This window comes from Microtus oregoni, unplaced genomic scaffold, assembly GCF_018167655.1.
Source record: "Microtus oregoni isolate MIOR12 unplaced genomic scaffold, Mior012 000006F_ref0000085, whole genome shotgun sequence".
NCBI classification, from domain to species: Eukaryota; Metazoa; Chordata; class Mammalia; order Rodentia; family Cricetidae; genus Microtus; species Microtus oregoni.
In genome coordinates, this window is record NW_024543065.1 from 48,187,602 (window position 1) to 48,207,078 (window position 19,477).

Genomic DNA, 19,477 nt, shown 5'->3' on the forward strand with positions numbered 1-19,477 from the left:
GACACACCCCCAGCCCCTCACTGGGGGATTCTAGGCAGGGGCTCTACCACTGAGCCACACTCAAACTCTAGTATGGGAGGATGGCCTCCCTGCTGCTTAAATACATTTACAGAGTACCTATCACATATGCCGTTATAGGTGACGTGTTGATGGAGCCACATCACACTGCTTCCCACCTTGCCCCAGTTACCTGAGGTTCTTGGCATGCAGGCACACATGTGTAAGCCCGCAACTTTATCAAGTTCTTGGCCACCTGAAGGACATGTATTGGTCATGTCACAACTTTCCTGCTCCCCAAATGTACCAGACACCGTTCTGGAGAAGACAAAGTTGCCTTTGAGATTTTCCCTTCAACATTTACAAGTTATCTATACCTCTTATTTCCAGACTATGTTGGGTTTTGTTTTTGTTTTTATTTTGTTTATTTGTTTGTTTAAAACAGGGTTTCTCTGTGTAGCCCCAGCAGAACTTGCTCTGTAGACCAGGCTGGCCTCAAACTCAGAGATCCGCCTGCCTCTGCCTCCTGAGTGGTGGGATTAAAGGCGTGCGCCACCACCTCCCAGCTTGCTGTTTTGTTCTGTTTTATTTTATTTTATTAAATTTAGCGGAGTGGATATGGTAAATCTCCAGGACCTGCTTGTATTTCCCACAGTCCTCATGGCATCCTTTGGCATGTCCTCTTCCCTCTCCTCCCATGAATCCAAAAGTACACATGGCACTTGACTGCCATACCTCAACAGCTCCCTTCATTCCGCATGTTTCCCAGACTTCCCGCGACTTTTGTGTCCCCATTTCGCTTCTCCCATTTGCATGTGGATAAGTGAGTGGTGTATGCATATGTGCATATATGAATGTGTTTCGGTGCATCTGTGTAGGGTGCATGTGGTGTCGGGAGTCATCCTTGATTCCTCCTCCATCTCATTCATGAGGCAAGCTCTCATTAAACTCGGAATTCGACTAGTCTCTCTCACCAGGCTGCTGCAGAGATCCTGGTTCCACCTTCTGAGGATGGAATTCCCTGCTGGCCATCATGCCTGCTTGGCATTTGTGGGGTGTCCTCATGCTTGTGCAGCCAGCGTGTTTGCCACTGAGCTTCCTCCCCCTGCCCACTCCCTAGGGCAGCTGAAGCTAGGCCAGATCCTAGAACCATCTGCAATTTTTGTTTGTTTGGGTTTTTCACGACAGAGTTTCTCTGTGTAGCTTTGGAACCTGTCCTGGAACTCGCTCTCTAGACCAGGCTGGCCTGGAACTCACAGAGATCTGCCTGCCTCTGCCTCCTGAGTGCTGGGTCTGTGTGCCACCACTGTCTGGCCCATCTGCAACTTGAATTTGCCTCATATTTCCTCCGAAAGAGATGGAGTTGTGTGCACTTCCTGCCTTCCGCTGGAGGTCAGGGAAGGGGAACTTGCATCTTGGTGCACTTTACAGGCACACAATGCCTGTTCCTTTGTTGCTGGTTGTTCCAGTTTGACAAAGATGCGGCTATTTCCATGACCTCCTACCCCCTTAGTTGGATTTTCAAATGTCTTGTTTAGAATCCCCAGATCTTTGTTTCTAGATAAAATCTTCTGTTGCTCAGCCTGGTCTGGAGCTGTCTATATAATCCAGGGTGCTCCTGAACACCTCATCCTCCTGCCTCTCCTGAGTGGTAGCATCACAGGCATGCACCATCACACCTGGTTCATGCAGTCCTGGAGATCGAACCTAGGACTCCACGACTGCCAGGCAAGCGCTCTACTGACTGAGCCACAGTCATAGCTTGTAGAATTCCATGATTCTAATGTTATTGTGCAAATTCACTAGATAATTCGTTTTATTTTCCTTGAGACCACCACGACTTCAAACTGCAAGCTTCAAACTGGTGATCCTCCTGCCTCCATCTCCCAAGTGCTAAGATTACAGCTGTGAACTACCTCATCCAGCTAAATTTCACTGAGTACTTGTGTATGAACTCAGCGTCCCACCTCAAACAATGAGATACCTGCCTGCTGCTTTTAGCTTTATTATACATTGAGACACTGAGGTTGGAGGTCACCCAACTGGCTCTATGACGGAGCTGAGTTCACAGCTGGTTGGCTCAGTTGGCTGGGAGCCACCAAGCCCAGTGTCTGTCAAGGCAAGGGTTGCAGTAACCGGGAGCCCCTGCCCCTCTGTTCCTGATCGTGCCAATTAGTTCTAGGACACTGGATTCCCTGTGTTCCTCCCACAGGACCAGGTTACTCCTGGGGAACCTTTATATAAAGCTGGTCATAGTAATGGTGGCTACCACTTTTCAGGCCCAGAGCCCCAATCCAGGGTGGTACTGAGGCCCTCATCTGAAGGGCTCAGGATCCATTATCATCTCTCTCAGTCTGCATGGTGTGTGACATACCCATAGAGCACTTGTGTAGAATCCCCGGGGGGCTGGGGTATGGCTGCACCACCATGCTCAGCTTCTGAGGTTTTATGTTTGCTTGTTTGTTTTACTTTTCTTTAATTTTTAGGTTACATTTTTAAAGTTGTTTTTGTGTGATTTTATATGTATGAGTCCTTTGCCTGCATGGATGTCCGCATACTCTGTGTGTGCTTCGTGCCCGCGGAAGTCAAAAGAGGGCGTCAGGTCACCTAGTACTGGAGTTATAAAGTTATGAGTCACCGTGTGTGTACTGGGATTCAAACTCAGGTTCTCTGGAAGAGCAGTCAGTGCCCTTAACCACTGATCCAGCCCCTAATTTATTTATAAATACATTTATTTGTATCTGTGTTCATGCTATGTGTATGCATACCTAGAGGTCAGAGGACGGTTTATGGCTGGAGCTAGTGTTCTCCTTCCCACTTAACCATCTTGCCCAGCCCTGTTTTTATTATTTACTTGTCTGTTTATTGTAATCAGAGGAAAAACAAGGTCTATTCCAAAGTCCCCAAATCCCTGATATTCAGCTTTTGGTACCAGCACCACCCACAGCCCCTAGAGCCAGTTACAAATACAGAACCTAGAAGCTGAGGGGCTCTGCATCTCTGCATCTCTGCATCTCTGCATCGCACTCCCACCTCAGCAGGTGCTAAGGCGACCTGAAGGCTGAGTAGGACCCTAAGGCCCGTCTACTGGGCTGGAGAGATGACTCTGGGGTTAAAAGCACTGGCTGCTCCTCCACAGGACCCGAATTTGAGTACCAATATCCATGCAGGGAGGCGCACAACCGCCAACCTCCAGCCCCAGGGGATCTTCTGGCCTCTGCGGGCACTGCACACACACGTGCGCACAACAGGGGTGGCACCCTCTGGTTCTCTTCTGCAGCGAGGGCACTCTGGTGTTCAAGCCCGGAGAGACGCAGAAGGAGCTGCGCATCGGCATCATCGACGACGACATCTTCGAGGAGGACGAGCACTTCTTCGTGCGGCTGCTGAACCTGCGTGTGGGCGATGCGCAGGGCATGTTTGAGCCCGACGGCGGCGGGCGGCCCAAGGGGCGGCTAGTGGCGCCGCTGCTGGCCACCGTCACCATCCTGGACGACGACCACGCAGGCATCTTCTCCTTCCAGGACCGCCTGCTGCACGTGAGCGAATGCATGGGCACCGTGGACGTGCGCGTAGTGCGCAGCTCAGGCGCCCGCGGTACTGTGCGCCTCCCCTACCGCACAGTGGACGGCACGGCTCGTGGCGGCGGCGTGCACTACGAGGACGCTTGTGGAGAGCTGGAGTTCGGCGATGACGAGACCATGTGAGCGCGGGTGGGAGAGAGTCAAAGCCTGAGGGAGGGGCGGGCGGGCCTGAAGAAGGGCCCTGGCTGAGAGTGGGGTGGGGGCAGGCTAAACCTGACCTGAAGAACAGCTCTAAACTGAGCCGCCATGGTGGTGCAGGCCTGTAGCCCGAGGAAGGAGGATCTCTGTGAGTTCGAAACCAGCCTGGTCTACAAAGCGAGTTCCAGGATAGGCACCAAAGCTACAGAGAAGCCTTGTCTTGGGGGGTGGTCTCGAAAACAAATAAACAAAAAAGAACAGCCCTGACAGGCAATGGGATGGGGCCAAGGTGAGGCGGGAAGGGTGCTGAGGAATGGCAACCTTAGCTTGGTACTGAAGGACTACTGTAGGCAGGGTGTGGGAAGTAGTTTTTACTGGAGATCGGTTGAGCCAATACGAATGGGTTCTGAGAAAGGGCCCTGGCTGGAGGAGGGGCTAAGGTGGGCAGGGCCTGAGAAACGGACTTGACTGGGAGGTAATGCGGGACAGTGTAGACGGAGTGGGAATAGGGAGTGAAGGGTAAGGGGTTTTCTAGAATTTCGTGGGGCTGTGCAGAGAAAGGGAACCTTACTGGGTCAAGGGGTGAAACCCAAGCTCAGGTCGATAGAGACAAGAAAGGGTCTTGACGGTGGGAGGGGCCGCGCAGATACAAAGTTTGATGGGGCGGAGGATTACAACCTGAGAAAGGATCATGGCTGATCTATGAATGGGAGGAGACGGGGGGGGGGCGGGGGGGAGAAAGTCTGAGAATGGGCGGGGTCTGGGTGGACCTTGGTAGGGAGATTGAATTGGGCTGGGGAAGCAAAGAGGGGCCTCAAGGGAAGAGAATCTTTAGAAAGGGGCGTACTTGTGTGGGGGCGTGGCCTACTGGGGCCAAGCTAGAGAAAGGGTCTTGGCTGAGTTGAGAGGATGTGATCGAGTGGCGGGCGGGGCCTTAGGTGCGAGGGGATCTGAGGTGAGGCTTGAGAAATCCCGGAAAAAATCTGGGAAACAGTGGGAGACCCAGGGATCAGGGAAGAGACACAGGATTCCGGGGGCCTAGGGCACGGGATTCTTAATATTGGTAGATGCCTGGGCGCATCTTATGCCCAGTAGACGCGCAGACAGGGCATTGCAAACTCTGCGCCCTGGCACCGCCTCAAAGTCCCTGGAGGCCCGAGCTCACCTCCCCCGCGCCTGCCCGGCGCAGCTACCGCCGCTCCTCCGCGCCCGCCGCCCCCGCAGCGGCTGGCTCCCTCCTCCTGCCACCCACGCGCTCCTTCCAGCCTTGGAGCTTCCGCCTCGCCTTCATCTGGCCGGTGACGGCTCTCCATCCCTGGACCTCTGACCTCTCGGGCCATGGCTCTCTGGGATCCTGGCGTCGTCAGTCTCTCGCTCTCTGCCTCGGGTTATGCTTTAGTCATAGGCCCTGCACAGCTGTCCACATTTCTCTTTGGGCCTGGGGGAAGGGTCATGTGACAGCTGCTTGGAGTGACCAACTCTATCGTCATCCCTAGCCTCATCTCCCCAAATTCAAGAGGCAGAAAGAATGACAGAGTTATTGGTTCTGGTCCTTCTGATTGTCTAACCCACTTCCTTCCTGCTGCTGCAATCCCATGGGCCTTTCCTCCCCCACACGGCTTCCCCAGCCTGGGACACCCCCTGTCCTCCCCCATCTCCCGCCTCCTCCCAAGCTTCCAGCTGTGGCTACAGGAGACAAGAGAACAGGAGGCTAATTAGCGTTTAGGGAAACACATCCTTCCTCTGACGGGCAGGCGCTAATTAGAGGAGCTTTGAAGCAACCAGGCTGGTGTGGAGGCCTGGGTAGGATCAACACAGACACTGGAAGAGTCAGAGACTTAACAGGAAGACACAAGAAGGAAGCAGAGAGAGAAAAGGTAAAGTGTAGGAAGAGACCCAGACCCGGAGAACCAGGGTCATTGAGAAACAAGGGGAGTCGAGGAACAAGGGAGTCGAGAAGGCAGAGAGACTGGAATCTTAGAGGAATGAGGGCTGGAGGGCTGGGAACTGAGGGAGAGTGGCTGGGGAGGAAGGCTGTTTCCTAAGACCTCAGGAGTCTCTCCTGGGTTGCCTGTCAGAGCAGATTTGACATACCAAGCATCAGTTGTGTGCCAGCGGTTTGTGGGGTACGACAAAGTATGTGTCACCGAGTCAACGCGTCCGAGTTTGAGAAGCCCAGTGTGTCTTAAGAAATCTCACCTGACCCCCACTCCCAGATGTGGTGTTTCAGCACCGCGGACAGCGCCCAGCCCGCTCCTGCTGCTTGGGCTGCCTCTGTACCGTATTTTTGAAATCCAACTGGGTTTGGTGTTGCTTGCCTGTAATCCCAGCAGGTGAAGCTGGAGACTGAAGGACTGTGATGAGCTACAGGCCAACCTGGGCTACAGTGAAGAAACCTGTTTTACAGACAGCTGAGGATGTCGCCCAGTTAGTAGTAGCATCTCTGGGTTCCAATCTCAGTAGCATGGTAGCCCCACATCTTTAATGCCAGCAGTCAGGAGGTGAAGAAGTAAGGCAAGGTATTCAAATTAACCTTTGTCTGTACCTCAATTTTGAGTTTTTATCTATTTGTTAGCGTATGCATGGTGTCTGTTGAGGTGTGCTTGCAGTAGCCTACATATGGACATGTAGAGAACAACTTCGGGGAGTCCCTTTTCTCCTTCAACCTTCTACACGGGTTCTATGGATCAAGTACAGACCATCAGGATTTCAAGGCAAGTGCCTCTACCCACTGAGCCATCTTGCCAGCCCTTCACATAGAATTTGAGGCCAAGCTGGGCTCCATGAGACCTTGTCTCAAATAAATAATTTGCAAACCCAGAGAGTGGAGGTGGGTGTCTGTCTTTACGTGACAGTGTCTCTGTGTGCTGTGTGAGTTCACTTGAGGAGATGTGTTTATTGAATTATCGCCTGATTAGGACTCTTCTGCCTGATTGTGTTAACTTTATTTCATTTGTACACCACTGAGAGACAAAGACAAAGAGGAAAGAATAGTCAGAAAAGGACCAAGAGAGGAGAGAGACAGAAGCAGGGAAATGATGGTGGACAGAGAGACTGACGTGCAGAGGAATATATGCAGGCAGCAAGTAGCATCAAGAGAGGAATCTAAGTCTGGAATGATGTCACATGCTTGCCATCTGAGAATTTTAGAGGCAAGAGGTTAGTGAATTTCAAGCCAGTGTGGGCTATCTAGTGCGTTCCAGGCCAGCCTGAGCTACATAGTGACACAGTGTCTCACAAAACCAAAAAGGAATTAAATAACAAAAGAGCAAAATCCATAGAGGTGCATTAGGAGGGTCCCACGGGGTGACAGTGTTTGTCTCGGGCTGTGCTGGGGGTGTATCTCAAACGAACAGGCATCTGTTCCCTGAGATCATGCGCTGCAGGGGGATGGCTGTGTGGATGGCTGTGCATGTGGGCGGGTGACTGGTGGAGCTTCCTCTATTGGTGACTGCGTGGGTGGGGTGTTTGTGTGGCTGGGATCTGGGGCCAGGCCTTATGGGGCTGGCTACATACACTGTTCCTCTAGCCAAGAGTTGCTGGCACCCAATCTGTGAGCATCCCTTGCTGTAGGGCTTGGAGATTGCAAGGAGGGGTAGGAGGTATGTGGGTTCAGTGCCTTAAGGGGACAGGTAATGTTGGGCTATTCCCTGCCTCACCCTGGTAACCATGGGAACAGAGAACCTGAATGGGGGGAGAAACTGGGCACATTAGGCTGATTTTCTAAATGTGGTCAGGATGGAGGGCAGGAAGCTGCGAATATTTTGTACTGATAGATTTCACTAGTTCTTCCCTTTCCTCCCTCCCTCCCTTCCTCTCTTTCTTCATTCCTTTTTCCTTCTTTTCTTTCTGTAGCTCAGACTGGATTTGATCTCATGGTAATCCCCCTTGCCTCAAACTCTCAAGTGGTTGAGATTACAGATCCAGCTTTGGGGTTTTTTTTCCATGCACATGTGTGTATGCACGTGTAAGTGTGCTCATATGTGTAGAGGGCAGAGGACAGCTTCAAGTGTCTTTTGTAACAAATCTCATTGGTCCAGAGCTCACAATTTAGGCTAGGCTGGCTGGCCTTTCTTCACCCCCACAGACATGCCACCCTGCCGGGCTTTCTTACATGGGTGCTGGGCATCGCCCTGGTTCCTCGTGCTGTCATAGTGAGTGCTTTATCAACTGAGCCATCTTCCCAGCTCCTCCCAGGGCCCAGCTTCATTCACACATGTTACTTAAGTCTTCAGGGTTAGGATTGTCTCCAACAAATGGGGACAAAGTCATGACTCTGCCCTGGGGTGGTTGCTTTTTGATAGAGCCCCTCCTAAATCCCACCAAGGGCCAATAGATCATCCTGAGGTGGCTTCAGGGTGGGAGGGACTTTATGCTTTCTGCCTGGCCTTCCCCAGGAAAACCCTTCAGGTCAAGATAGTGGATGACGAAGAGTATGAGAAGAAGGACAACTTCTTCATCGAGCTCGGCCAGCCCCAGTGGCTTAAGAGGGGCATCTCAGGTGAGGGGCGAAGAGGTGGCTATGGGAGAAATAGGGGCCCCAGGGTTGGGGGCCCCCGGGGGACTCGCGAGCCTGAGCTTTGAGGAGAAGCGACTCTCTCATTGTGTCCCTGTCTCTGTCTCTCCCCAGCTCTGCTACTCAACCAAGGTGAGTGAAGGGACCTCTGGGTGCGGAGGGGAGGAGCCACCGGAGCCACAGGGGTGGGCTTGGGGCAGCTTGGAGGTGAGAGGTGGATTCGGGATTGGAGCCAGCTGAGACTGGGAAGGGAGGGGGCTATGGAGTTCAGGATGACATTTATAATCAAAGTTGGAAGAAACTGAGTTATGAAATCAGATCTGAGCTTGTGGCATGGTCTGTATGAATAAGGTTTGGCATTGGTTGGGATAGGGGTAGGGTGGGTTTGGATTATAAGATTCATCTTCCCACTGGGTCAAGACAAGAATTGAAATAGAGGTTGTTGTCAGGGGTTGAGATGGGATTAGATTGGAACTAGAGTCAGTGTTTATGCTAAAACTGAGGCTGGGGGCTGGAGAGAGGGTTCTGCTGTTAAAAGCACTTACTGTAACTCCAGCTCCAGGGTACCTGACGCCCCCTTCTGGTCTCCTTAGACAGCTGCAGGCATACAAGTGCACAAGCATGTGCAAACACATACAGACATGCACACACACATACACACATTCATACACAATACACGCACACACACATACACATGCACGCACACACACATAACTGTGCACACACACATACATGCGCGCACACATATGCATGCGTGCACACACATACACACATACGTGCACACACATAAATGCACATACATACACACACATGCACACGCACATACACACATACGTACAGATACACACATATGCACACACACATACGCACATGCACACACATACACACACACACTTTTAGAAATTTAAAGCTGAAGTTGGAATTTGAGGGCTTTGCATTAGAAATGGGGTCGGGGAGGCTGAGGACAACTCAGTCAGTGGAGTGCTTGCTCAGGATACACAAAGCCTTTGGTCCCATCCCCAGCACTGGGGTGAGGAAGGCCTGTAATCCCTGCACTTAGGAGATGAAGGCAGGAGAATCAGAAGCTCGAGGCCATCCCCAACAATGTGGAGAGTTTGAGTCCAGACTGGGCTATGAAAACAAAACAAAAACTAAACTAAACAAAAACAAACAAACAAAACGGACAGATTTGGTAAACCAAGCCTTTAATCCCAGCACTTGGAAGGGAGGCAGAGGCAGGCAGATCTCTATGATAGCAGGACAGCCAGGGACACATAACAGCCTGTCTCAAAACTGCCGCCCTCACCGCACCCCCAAAATTGGTGTCAATTTTAGAAGTTGGGGGTCAGAGTTGAGGTTAGAGCCTGTAGCTTGGATATAGTGACAGTTTAGAAGCGAGATCTACATTGTAGCTAGCATATAGTTAGGGTTAGCCTGGGACTACGATGCCTTGAGAAGTCATGCAGCTTCTGTTACAAACTAGCCTAACAATGCCTGTTTGCTACAATAAGTAGCAAATTCTTGCCGCATGACTTTGTTGCTTAGGCAAAGTTTGTGAGCAGGGGTTTTCTTTTCTGGTGTGGCCTTTCCAGCCTGTGCCTCCACCAGCCATTGAAATTTGTTTTGTGTTGCCTCTGGACCCCTGCTGCCTCCAGGCAAAAGAGCAAGAAAATCCCCAGGATCACAGGGGAGGTCCTGGAGGCCCACCACGCCATCACTTCTCCCATCCCCATTCTATTGGCTCTAATTCAATCACATGGCCATGCCCAGCTGCAAGGAATGTTGGGAAATGTAGTCTACCTATTTGCCCACAGACTTGGGTGTAGCTGTTTCTACCACAGAGCTACGTTTGTTGCTAGCGATGTTGTCCAGGAGTGGAACTGGGAATGAGGTGTAGGGCTGGGTACAGGGTGCAGGACTAGAGTGTGTTGTTAGAGCTGCCTTTGGGACCAGGCTTAACTCAGTCATCCTATGAGGTAGATACCATCACTGTACCCATCAGATGTAGAAAATATGAAGCAAGAGGCTAAGGCACTGCCTGAGATCACACAGCCTCCACCATGTGAACCCAGAGTCCACTACTATAACTTCATGGGCTGAGGGAACAGGTGGTCAGAGGGAGCTGGAGGAGTTCACTGATGTCCCAGAGAGAGCAGATAATGAAGTTTTTACCAACTCTGTTAGGCATGGCTCCTGGATATTTAACTTCCACCCCTCATGCTGCAGGAGATGGGGACAGGAAGCTGACTGCCGAGGAGGAGGAGGCTCGGAGAATAGCAGAGATGGGCAAGCCAGTTCTTGGGGAGAACTGTCGTCTCGAGGTCATCATTGAAGAGTCTTACGACTTTAAGGTGATCTGCCTTCCCTAGAGCCTGTCCTGAGTTATGTCGGGGAAGGGTGCAGCTCAAGAAAGGAAGGGCATGCCAACCTTGGGAACCACGATGGGAGAGGGCGGTCTCTGGGCAGTCTCCAGGGCCAGCTTCAGCACTGTGGACAGCACAGAACTCCCTTTCTGGACTGGGCATGTGGGTGTGATTTCAAGCCCCAGAGCCCCCCCTCCCCATCACACCACCCTGGGGGCGCTCATGGGTAGCAGCTCCTCCTCCCTTCACTTTCTCTTCCCTCAGAACACGGTGGATAAACTCATCAAGAAAACAAACCTGGCCTTGGTGATTGGGACTCATTCATGGAGGGAGCAGTTTTTAGAGGCAGTTACGGTGAGCGCAGGTAAGTTAAGGGGGCAGTGAGAGCCAAGGGAGGTGATGGAGAGACACAAAGGTACCCGGGGCCGGGAGGGGATGGAGAAGACGGATGGGGATCAGCCGACAGGCAGAGAGCAAGCATCCCCTCCCACCGCGGAGGGCCAGAGATGGAGAGTCAGATGGAAACAGAAAGGAGAAAGTTGAGAACACTGTGCAGTGGTCCCAGCTGCTGGGGGCTCACAGCTGGAAGGCTCAGCTTTGAGTTCCACTCGAGATAGGTCGGGGGGGGGGGGGGGGCAGTCCGGGTTTTACCCTAGTAGCATCAAGAAGTTAGAAGATGGGTGAAATGGCACCGGGCCTCCCCCAGACAGCCCTGGGCTCCTCTGTTGCCATGGAGACAGTCACCAGGGCTCCTCGTTCTTTCCCACCTGCTGTGGGCCTCACCCTTCTTAGCTCTCCCGCGGACCCGCAGCGCCCTCGTGTGGTCAGAGGTACAGTGGCGACTGGCTCCACAGACCTGATCTTGGAAATTCACTCGGGGACCTTTGCGACACAGATGGGGAAACTGAAGTTCAGATAAAGGACACAGTGGCCTAAAGTTTCCTAAAGAATTTATAATGCTACCTGGGGCTACAATTCAGGGCTTCCTCCCATACATAGTATCAGGTTTCCTTCGGGGTGGCCTCAACTGGAGGAACTAATAGGTAATGAATTATAGCTAAAGAAAATGTCGCCGAGAAGATGGCTCAGTAAGTAAAGGCGATTGCTGCCAAGTCTGACAATCTAAGTTCGATTTCCGGGATTTATGTATTAGGAGAGAACTGACTTCTACAAGTTTTCCTTTTATTCCCCCACCACCACACACACAATTATCAGACAAATAAATAAATGTAAAAAAGAAAAAGAAACTGTTTAGTGCAATTCAAAGTCAGGACTGTGGAGATATGAGGTCAACCTAGAGAGGCCCATACAGTTGGCACAGCCCTCTGAAGCCAGAACTTTAAATGTGTCTGAGGGAGATGGAGAAATAGCTGGAACAGCACTGTCCCCATCCCCATGGAGTTCACAGAACAGTGGAGAAGATAGACACGTCAAAAAAAAAAAAAAAACGGTGACAAGCCAGGGGGTGACAGAGGTAGGAGGAGAGACCCTCCAAGAGTCCTGACCCAGCCTGAGGTAAGGGAAAGGCTTCCTAAAGTGACCATGCGAAAGCCTTGACTGGGGACAGTGGTGTACAAGGAGGGGAGGACAGTATGGCCCTCCTGGGTAGAGGGAGCACCAAGAATGGAAACCTTTGAGTGTTTGGAGATGGTCATTTAACTTGGGGTATGAGGAAGGGGTTGGTCACAAGACCCGAGAGCAACAGAGTCTGGACAGGAGAGCAGTAGTGAGCCACAGGACCATCTGGGGCAGAGAAGAAGCCTTGAGTCCCCATCCCCTGCCTGTGCCTGTCTGCACTGACCACAGCTGTCTCAGTACTTTACAGTTCAGGTACCAGGAATTCAGCAGAAAGCCCAGTCACAAGGGACCGATGCTCCCTATGGACTAGTTCATTTTATTTGTTTATTTGCATGTTTATTGAGACAAGGTCTCATTATGGTTGGCCTGGAACTCTTCCTGGAGACCAGGCTGGCCAGGAACACGCAGATATCCTCCTGCTTGTCTCCCAAGTGCTGAGACTAAACGCACACCCCACCATGCTGGGATCTGGCTCCTGTTTTGCCTTCCCATCCTCAGCTTTTGCTCTCTTGGTTGCTGAATGGCTGCTGCACCTCCAGGTATCAAGTCCTAGCAGGAACAAAAAGAAATTAGGGGGCCAGAAAGGGCAGGGTGTATGCTGAGTTTCCAGTTTTCTGTTTCTAATTCCATTTTGCTTGTGGTTGATGCTAAAAGTTTGGTTCTTACAGAACCAAGAAACCACAAAACCCACTTGGATAAGTACAAATTCAAGCATTTCTTTCTTTGGCAAGCCTGTGGTTAAGTAAGTCAGAAAAGACAGAACAGCGGGATGTGACTGGAGTCCTCCAGCCGGGTGGGGGGAAGCACACTATGCCCCCACCACTGCAGGTGTCCTGTTTCTTAGAGAAAAAGTCTGGGGACTTGTAACTGGCCCTGGCAGGCGGTTTCAGGATTCGGCAGCTGGCTTAGCCTCGTTGCGCCACTGTGCCTCCCTGCCCACTGCCTGCTGGCCACTGGCCACTTCCCTTATCAGCATCCTTCCAGCTATAATACTTGGCACACAAGAGCCTGCTCTTTTTTTCACTCATCGCCTCCTGCTTATCAGCTCGGGATGAGGAGGGTTCCAAATACTTCAGTGCTTTTCAAATCACACAAATCACTGGGTGCTAAAAGCCAATCAGGTCACACAGTAAGGGATAGGTTGGACCTTTCTACAAAGCTCAGAAAGTAAACACGTACAGGGCGCCCCTGTACCAAGGGAGTTAGGGCATTTCAGAACCTCTTTTGTCTCCCGGGGGGGGGGGGTCCCCGCTGTTGCAAGGGATTATGGGAAAGAATGTATTTTATAGCATTGCTAGAAGTGGGAGATTCTGGGAGAGAGCATATTTTTATCCGAGGACGTGGCTGTTGCTAACCTCAAGGGATTCTGGGAGCTTGGCTAATTTTAGCTGGGTGTTTGTCTCTCTCTTGCTCCTGGAGACTCTGGGAAAGCCGACTGTGGAATCTTGGCATTTGTTTGGTTGGTGGTGCTGGGGATGGAACTCAGAACCTCTCACATGCTAGGCAGGCATTCTACCTCTGAACGGAAGCCCTGCGTCGCTGAGTGACTCCTCCCAAAAGTGATTATTTCAAGCTGTACAGATGACTGTCCATGGCTGTGAGGACTTTGGGGAAAATGACTATTTTTAGCTTGAGACATGGTCATCTCTAGCAGCCAGGGTTTGTGAGACACTGAGTGCTTTTAGCAAGGGATATATGGTCTCCTCTAGTTTGGGGAGTCCTGGAAAAGTAAATGGATTTATCTGTGCCCAACTGTCCTTGGTTGCAATGAATGCCGGGAAAGTAAGTATTTTTATCTGTATGCAACTCTCTTAGTTGCAAGGGATTCTGGAAAGTAAGTGTGTTCACCTGTTTACCTGTTCCCAACACTGCTAGGGACGCTGGGAAAGTAAGTATATTTACCTGGATTCAACATTCTCAGCTGCAAGGGATTTGGGGAAACTGAATTTACTGAGGCCCAATATTTATTCTTTTAGCTGAAATCTAAGAAAGCAAATAAGCTTCCCTCAGTCCAATACTCTCAGCTGCTAGGAACTCTGGGAAGTTACATTTACCTGGGCTCAACACTCTCTTAGCTGCAAGGGATTCTGAGAAAATAAATATATTCCTCTCAGACCAACATTCTTTTAGTTACAAGGCATGCTGGGAAAGCAATTCATTCGGAACTGTCTGGAAGTCTAATACAATGGAGCTGGGTCATGTGCCCACAGGAGATGAGGAGGAAGAAGAGGATGGGTCTCGGGAGGAGCGGCTGCCATCCTGCTTTGACTATGTGATGCACTTCCTGACGGTATTCTGGAAGGTTCTGTTTGCTTGCGTTCCTCCCACGGAGTACTGCCACGGCTGGGCCTGCTTCGGTGTCTGCATCCTGGTTATTGGTCTACTCACCGCGCTCATAGGAGATCTGGCCTCCCACTTTGGGTGCACCGTGGGCCTTAAGGACTCAGTCAACGCCGTGGTCTTCGTGGCCCTGGGCACCTCTATCCCTGGTAACCCCGGGAGGCGGCCCTTCCGGAAAATAGGAGAGGGCCAGGGAGGGGTCCTGTGGGTGCAATGTGTGGGCTGACCCTGCCCCGGAACAAGCAGGGCAGAGTCACAGGGGACTAATATGACAGGAAGTGGTAGGAAGCAGACATGGGTTCCTTAGGAAGAAGGGGAGGCCTCCATAGGGTGGAGTCCAGGGTTCCTGGAAAACCTCACAAAATTCATTGTTGGGGGCGGATTATTAGAGACAGGTCCTCCCCAGATGATTTCACAGACCGTGTGGTAGGTGGGGAGAACCGGGCAATGATTCTCAGAGGTAGGTGTGTGTAGATCTGAGAGCAGCCTAAGTCCTTTCTTCTTCCACCGTGTGAGCTTCAGGGATCAGGCTCAGATCATCAAGCCTGATGCAAGTGCATTTACCCACTGAGCCATCCAGCCTGCCCAACACCCGGTCTTTTACATGAGCACTGGGGTCCAAGTTTGGGTTCTCATGCTATACCCTGGGAACCATCTCGACCGCTCATTGTTGTGGTTTTTGTAGTGGGTCTCAGATAGCCCAGTCTGGTCTCAAAATCACTTTGTAGAACAGTTGGCCTTAAACCTCCGAGAACTTGGATGGCAGGCATGTGCCACCACACCTCTTTTGTTGTTGTGGTGGTGGGTTTTTTTTTTGTTGTTGTTGTTGTTGTTTTTTTTTGAGATAGGTCCTTAATCTATAGTCTCGGTTCCCTGGATTTGGCTAGGTAGCCCAGGCTGGCCCCAAACTCACGGTGCTCCTCTTGCTTAAGCCTCCCAAGAGCTAGGACTACAGGTGTGCACACCATCCTGGCTGAATCTCTGAGTCTTAACTCAGATGTGGGTAGAGTCTGCTCAGTGAGGATGAACATGCCACAGAAATGGGGCTGTGTCCTGTTGGAAGGCCGAGGCCACAATCAAACCAACCCGAGCAAACCTGGGGGAGGAGGGCAACCTCTAGGCAAGATGGGAGAGACTTTGTTCCTTCATCAGCAGAGATTCTCATGTGGGGCAAACAGCTGTTTCCAGAGCCAGTCTGTTGGGGAGGGGGCTGGGCCCTCAAAAATTGAAAAGTGGACCCCCTTAGGATAGCGCAATGCCAGCCTCACAGGACGATGAAAGTAGGGAATGAAGCCTCCTGCATGCAGACAGATCCTGCAGGAAGTAGGTGAGGGCCCGGGAAGCGGTAAGAAACCCCTCTTTACGCCTGTGTCTTGTCCTTGTAGACACGTTCGCCAGCAAGGTGGCCGCGCTGCAGGACCAGTGCGCGGATGCGTCCATCGGCAATGTGACTGGTTCCAACGCCGTGAACGTGTTCCTGGGGCTGGGTGTGGCCTGGTCAGTGGCTGCGGTGTACTGGGCGGTGCAGGGCCGCCCCTTCGAGGTGCGTACAGGCACGCTGGCCTTCTCGGTCACACTCTTCACCGTCTTCGCCTTCGTGGGCATCGCAGTGCTGTTGTACCGGCGCCGGCCACACATCGGTGGCGAGCTGGGCGGTCCGCGGGGACCCAAGCTGGCCACCACCGCTCTCTTCTTGGGCCTCTGGTTCCTTTACATTCTCTTTGCCAGCCTCGAGGCTTACTGCCATATCCGGGGCTTCTAGGGCCCTAGCCACCGCCCTGAAGGTGGGGACTTGATGGCATTTGCTCTTGGGCCCACCTCTGTCTCTCTGTCCAGACTCACTCTGGGCTCCCTGGGACTCCTCTCCTAGGCTCCTTCCTCGCCAGCCCTCTTCCTGGGATCAGCCTCCCTTTCCGCCTGGATTCCACCCCTCAATCTCCCTTCTCAGCGGCACCCCCTCCAGCCCATCCCTTGTAAGTTACATCTGAAATCTCAAGCTAGGCACCCACCCACCAGACACCACCTTCTCTGCCTCCCTGGACGCCCAGCTTAACTCTGTCCTCCCGTGTCCCTTCTCCCAGCTACAACCCTCCATCTGGGCCTCTGGGCCTTAGAAGATTTCCCCAGGTACCTCAGAGAGAGGCTGTGCCATCCCAGGATACCACCCATCTCCTCCCGTACCCCCAACCCTCAGGGAGCTCCCTGCAGTCCCCAGGGGAATGAATAAGTGGGTGTGTACAAGGAGGGGAAGGGCGCACACTTTTCCTGACTTCTTCACTCAGAGGCTTGGAGAGAGAGGAGGGACGTTTGGAGTTTCTGTGCCCCAGGCTCAGCCGGAGGAGGAACATCTTGAACCCACCACTTCAGACATTCCAGCACTCTACTCGCCCTCCACTACCTCTGAGAGCCCAGCCACGCCTTGGAGGGAGGGGCCTGTGTGTGTGTGTATATATATATAGTGTGTTTGGGGGAGGGGGGTCACGGGAGGGTGCATGTCTTGGGGGAAGGGGCGTCGACAGACTTTCCCTTTTCGAGAGGGCAGCACAACTCACTCAGCCTTGAGAATCTGCGTAGTGGAGGAGACTGAGAACCAAAGCGAGTCCAGCCGCCCTCCCCTGACAATATTCTAGAAGGCTTGATGAAAATAACTCTAGAAGGTTCGTTTTGCCCTCAGTGCCAGCCAACTCGGGCAGGACCCTCGAAGAGGAGACCGAGGGTCCCAGAGGACCAATGCTACAAGCCAGCAAATGCTGCCACATCTCTGCCTGTTGGGGGGCGGGGGTGGAAGGGAGGGTGGGTGGGGGGTCTGGGTGGGCATTTTTAACTTTGTGGGCCGCACATCTGTTGGTAGGCCACCTGCATTTTCTTACTGTTGATGTTTCCTGCCCATTCCTTGGGGGAATGGGGAGTGCTGCCCACTCCTTGTGACCCTGCCACCTCATAACCTCCTGCTTCCCCTAAGTTATTATTATTATTATTTTTGCATTTTCTCGTCCAGTTGCGCATCGGACCCATTACCCGCTGCCCTTCTCACCCCTGACTCATCAGCATCACTCGCTGTCCCTTCTCTGTGATTTCTGTAAAAATTGCCATAAAACTTTGAAATTCTGCCTGAACAGTCCTCCCGTGGGAAGCTGGGGTGCAAGAGGAGCTGGGGTGCCGCTCCAACATCTAGGCAATAGGAGACAGACTAGGTAGCCTATGCTTCAGAGTATGGCTGGGCAGCAGGACGCCAGCAGGTACTAGCCACGCTCAAAGGTTATCAGAGCATCCACTAGTCACGCCCCTGCCCATCACTCACAGGCTTCTAGTACCAAGCCCCACTCATCATGAGCCTAACCCTGGCTGCCACGCCCCCTCTTGAGTTTCACCAGCCTTGAGTTTCTGCTGGCCATGCCCTGCTCACCGGCCACACACTTTCCCTCTTAGTAGGATATTGTGAGAACGCAAAAGAAGAGGACCCTAATTTTCTGCCTGAGCCAGAAAATGCTGAGGTTGATGGAGTTGTTTCTCAGAAACTGGAACAGGAGGGATGTGTGTGCACTAGGGTAGGTTCCAGGGAATGAGCACATCCAAGGTTAAGGGGTGTGGACCTGTGAGGCAGTCGCTTTTTTAGGTTGTCACAAAGGATGCACAGGGACAGAAGACATGCTTCCTGCGTTGGGTGAGGAGCAGAACCTCAGAGGACCAATTATAAGAGACGTTAGCAACCACACTAAGAAGCCCTAGTATTTAAAAAACAAAAGGTTGCTTTAGAAGAGATTTTAAAAGAGCAGGCCAGCAATTTCGATGTCAGCAGATATATATATTTTTATGTGTAGTGTACTTGAGTGTATGTTTGTGCATCTCGGGCATGCAGGGCCTGCCAAGGCCTGAAGGGGGCTTTGAATCCCTGGAACTGGATTTGCAGGCAGTTGTGAGCTACAATATGGACGTTGGGAACAGAAACCTGGTCCTCTATAAGAGCAACCAGAGCTCTTGGACTCCGAACCAACTCTCCAGCCCCTGATTCATATTTTCAAGCATTCCTCATGGCCTCCTGTGTCTCCAAAGGCTGGAAACCACAGACTGAGGCAAGAGAAAGGGGTGGAGGTTGGGCGGGGGGAAGGGGAATGAGAAACGGGTAACTAAGATGGCAAATTAGGGCGGTGAGAAGGCACAGAAAGACCTGGAAAAGAAGGCTGGAAAGCGGTGGCGATTGAAACGGGGGCGGGGGAATAATTTAGGGGAAAGACCTTGAAATGACCAGGTTAGGGACAAGGAAGGTGCGGTGCCACGGGGCTGGGACAAGCGGCCGCAGCGATCTGACCAGTCGGCAGCTGGGCAGAGTGTACCATAGGTGATGTATACGGGGTCTCCAGCCCCAGAGAACCACGGCGGCGGAGACCTGGTACACAACGCTTAACCTCCGAGACCCACCATCTTCTGCCGCCACTGACTGAGCCCAACAGGAAGCCCAAGACCAAAGCTGATGCTAGTCAGTCTAGGGTGCAGAGGGCAGATCTAGGGATGCAGGGCTTGTCAAATGTAGAAGAAACAGGAGGGAGAGAGATTCAGAACCCCGGGACCCTGAGGAGAGGGAACTGACTGCTAGGAAGGGAAACTTAGAAGTCGTCAGCAAGCCAGGGCTAACATGGACTGCCCAGAGACTAACAACCCAGCTGACAAGAGCACCGAGACTGTGGTCAAGCTCATCAGGAAGGGTTTGATCCAGGGCGCAGGAACACTTCCGCATCAGGATGTGACCATTAACACACATCTGCAATGCCAGCACTCAGCAGGCAGAGAAGCAGGAGGACTGAGTTCTGGGCCAGCCTGAGCTACAGAGTGAGGGAGACCTTATTTCAGAATCACAATGGGCTCAGGTGGTACAGGGCTTGGCTCACATTTGTGAAGCCCTGGGTTCAATCCCCAGCATCACACAGAACTGGTTGTTGTCGGGCATGCCTGTAATCCCAGCA

At 52.2% G+C, this 19,477-nt stretch overlaps 1 protein-coding gene across 1 annotated transcript in view; it reads left to right on the plus strand.

Moving 5' to 3' along the window:
- The window catches only part of Slc8a2 (solute carrier family 8 member A2), a 31,223-nt gene extending 13,563 nt beyond the window's left edge, over positions 1-17,660 (plus strand). The window contains exons 4-10 of the mRNA XM_041653439.1: positions 3,278-3,700; positions 8,117-8,220; positions 8,350-8,367; positions 10,462-10,586; positions 10,863-10,962; positions 14,387-14,665; positions 15,902-17,660. Of these exons, the coding sequence (XP_041509373.1) occupies positions 3,278-3,700; positions 8,117-8,220; positions 8,350-8,367; positions 10,462-10,586; positions 10,863-10,962; positions 14,387-14,665; positions 15,902-16,278 (1,426 nt within the window). The 3' untranslated portion in view covers positions 16,279-17,660. The remainder of the gene's footprint in view (positions 1-3,277; positions 3,701-8,116; positions 8,221-8,349; positions 8,368-10,461; positions 10,587-10,862; positions 10,963-14,386; positions 14,666-15,901) is intronic.
- The last annotated feature ends 1,817 nt before the right edge of the window (positions 17,661-19,477 follow it).